Raw genomic sequence first — 3,295 nt, forward strand, 5'->3', positions numbered from 1 at the left:
AAAAAAAAATTATGTAACGTTCTTCAGATTCAGTTTTTGTATTGCCATATTTATTCTTACGGACACATTTATATGGCAAATCTGGGAAAAAAAATTCACAGAGGGGGTCAAAACGGTAAATCTCCAAAAAATTACACGGGGGTAAATTTCGAATTGCGCATGTGTGGACACAGAGAGAATTTGGATGAATGGATGACTGAGTGAGAGATGATTGGAAACCATTAGAATATAAAAAACTATTACTATAGCTTATTTATAAATTTAGATTCTTTTCTATGTGATTCCCCCAGGTATTAGTAAAGCCGCTGAGTCAATAGATGAAAAAGAGGACTCACAAAAAGTTGTTGAAAGGTAATTGGTTAATACCAATCATTCGTACCGATATATAATAATAATTATTCCAAAATATTTTGTTGTTATTTCAGATATAAATCTGGTTTCACACCTCCTCAAGATATCAAATTCGAAGATCTTTCAAAAATGGATCCAGATTCAGCAAGTCCTTCGGAAATCAGCAGCAAAGTTTTCAATCACCATACATTGAAATCAACTATAAGCGCCACAAAGCTCAAGAAACGACCAGGTTTTTTCTGGATGTTCAACAGTAACAAAGTAATTTTAAGTTCTCATTGTTAAATAAAATAAAAAAAAGACAAAGCACAACGAAAACAGCTGGGCAACGTAGCAACTTCAGTATGGTGTGTTTTAATCTTAAGTGACACAAATTTTTTGCTATTTTTGGTTTGGCTGGCTACCGCTCTAATGGCGCTGCAGTCAACGTTGCTTGCAATCGTCGTGCTTTGTAAACAGTATGATGAAATTGAACGCTTGAGAATGAACGTTTTTGGCAAATTAAATCAAAACCTCCATCAACACAACGAGAAAAATTCATTTAAAGTTTTTTGACATAGCGAAGTGGGGGCAAACTGATACACTTTTTACCGATTGAGAATTTTTTAGACAAATGAAAAGATATTGGAAAACTTTGAATACCTTTTGAATTATTTTTGCTTTGGTTTGCGCCACGCGCCAAAAGTTTGAAGTGATATATGTCGGGGCGCGATACAGGCAGAGTGATTTTCTAAATAAAGTTCAAATTAAAGTAAAGATATAAATCTTCATCGTATTAATGTATTGTAACAGATGATTAATTTTAACAATCAAATCAAAATAAATAGGAAAAAGGGCCAAATGAAATATTTTAGAAATGACACTCTCGTTGGATATATGCCAATTGTATGTCTGTTGACAACAGATTTGAATTTAACAACATTTTGTTTTGTGGTTTCTTAAATTTTGGAGTTGTATAAGTGTGCTACGTCTATATGACTCTGTCTCCATTACCTAACATGCCATGCCATTATGTAAAATAGGCAACATTTAATAATATTATTCAATTTCTAAAATATTTATATAGAATAATTTATTAACGGATGGTACAAAGGAGGACTACAGTGATTTACCGCCAAATCAACGGCGTAAAAAATTAACTGCAAAGATTCAAGAAATTCAACAAAAGATCCAATCAGAAACAGCCGCTCGGGACGGTTTAATGAAAATGAAAGTTGTTTATGAAGCAAACTCTCTCTTGGGTGATCCTATGACAGTAGAGGGTCAATTGAATGAGTCTGAACATAAGCTGGAAAAATACAAATCAGAATTAGTTAAATTTCAAACGTACTTGGAGCAGGCAAATGCTATGCAACATAGTCCACAGTCAAACCGAAATCAACAAAACTCACAAAGTACTACGAGGTAAAAATAAACAACATTTAAAACTTTTGAAAAGTACAATAAAACTAACACTATTCGATTAGGCATTCCAATGGCTGTAATGACGATGGCGAAGATCAACCAGATGATGGTCAAAGTTTGAGTCGATCAGCGTCCGAAAATAGTGTAGCTCAGAACAACGAATCAATCAATGGGTAAGAAAAACAATAAATGGGTAATCAATCAATGGGGTATTTCTTCAAAAAAATTATATAAACTTATTTTATCTTCAATAGCTCATCAGCAAGTCCTGAAAGCGGATTGGGAACATCCCATACATCTTTGCATGGCTCCGGCCAAGAAGGTACTAACCATTATCATCATTTAAATTATATTATTATCATAAATAAATTTGAAAATTTACTCTATGCTCCATCCTTCAGGTACTAACGAACAAATAATAAACGATGATATGTATTACGAAGTGGAGCCACTTCAACCATTGGGTATTTGTAAGGCATTGTACGCTTTTGATGGTAAATATCAATTTTATTTAAATTAATTCCAGTCAATAAATAATTCTATAAATAAATTACAGCAACTAGCGAAGGTAGCATTCCAATGGCAGAAGGTGAAGAACTGCATGTTATTGAATTGGATCAAGGTGACGGTTGGACGCGGGTTCGTCGTATTACTGACAATTCTGGTTGGGAAGAAGGATGTGAGGGTTTCGTTCCAACATCCTATATTGAAAGCACTTTGTATGCATGAAATGCTTAAGAGAACAAAAAAGAACTACATACGGAGGAAGATAATCTAACAAAAAGAAAACAATGCAAGAATATATTTTCATTGAATTTATTCAACTTGTCTAGATTGAAGAAAACCCATAACGATCAATAACTAGCCCAACAAAATATTTATTTTAAGTTTAGATGAACGAACTAAAATATTTTTTATTAAAACATTAAATTCTGAATTTTCTATCGCTTATATTTATTTTCATATGTATTTTGCCGTTAATTGGATGTGATTTTGTTTCGTTCAGATTTTATAATTAGCTGAATTCATTATATATATAATATAGGTAATGAAAAAGGTACACAATTAACATGAAGCTTTCAACGACTTCATTTCATACTCAACTACAAGGAAAACAACAAACGAAAGGAAACATATCTTTTGGCATTTTTACACATTTTAAAGACTCAAAATAAAATGTCTCAAAACCAGTAACGTTAAAAATTCCTGCATGATATATTTCCTGAATGTGAAACCATCGTTATTTTTAAATATGTTTGGTAAATCAATAGCAAATTCTTATTAAGACCCATCATTTCTTCAAAATTCATAGGTTTTTTTGCTTACCTTGGTTAGTTTAATATACGCATACTGAAACAGGAAATTATAAAATATTATATAAATGATTACATAATGGCTAAATTCTCATATATAATTTTCCTATTGAGACAATTGGTTGCATTCTGTAAATAAACAATATTTAAATTTCTACTTTTCATTTACAATCAATTACATAGCTAAAAACAAATAAAAACTTTTATTTAAAATTGAAAGGCTATAG

The 3,295-nt window shown here is 31.5% G+C and overlaps 1 protein-coding gene across 1 annotated transcript in view; it reads left to right on the top strand.

The window, feature by feature from the left end:
- Nucleotides 1-2,692, top strand: part of LOC116339072 (formin-binding protein 1-like) — an 11,495-nt gene extending 8,803 nt beyond the window's left edge. Inside the window, exons 5-11 of the mRNA XM_031764709.1 lie at nucleotides 291-351; nucleotides 426-612; nucleotides 1,418-1,755; nucleotides 1,818-1,928; nucleotides 2,010-2,077; nucleotides 2,157-2,249; nucleotides 2,312-2,692. Coding sequence (XP_031620569.1) covers nucleotides 291-351; nucleotides 426-612; nucleotides 1,418-1,755; nucleotides 1,818-1,928; nucleotides 2,010-2,077; nucleotides 2,157-2,249; nucleotides 2,312-2,484 — 1,031 coding nt within the window. The 3' untranslated portion in view covers nucleotides 2,485-2,692. The remainder of the gene's footprint in view (nucleotides 1-290; nucleotides 352-425; nucleotides 613-1,417; nucleotides 1,756-1,817; nucleotides 1,929-2,009; nucleotides 2,078-2,156; nucleotides 2,250-2,311) is intronic.
- The last annotated feature ends 603 nt before the right edge of the window (nucleotides 2,693-3,295 follow it).

Source organism: Contarinia nasturtii, unplaced genomic scaffold (genome assembly GCF_009176525.2).
Source record: "Contarinia nasturtii isolate CC-2019 unplaced genomic scaffold, AAFC_CNas_1.1 Cnas_scaffold_493, whole genome shotgun sequence".
Classification (NCBI taxonomy): domain Eukaryota; kingdom Metazoa; phylum Arthropoda; class Insecta; order Diptera; family Cecidomyiidae; genus Contarinia; species Contarinia nasturtii.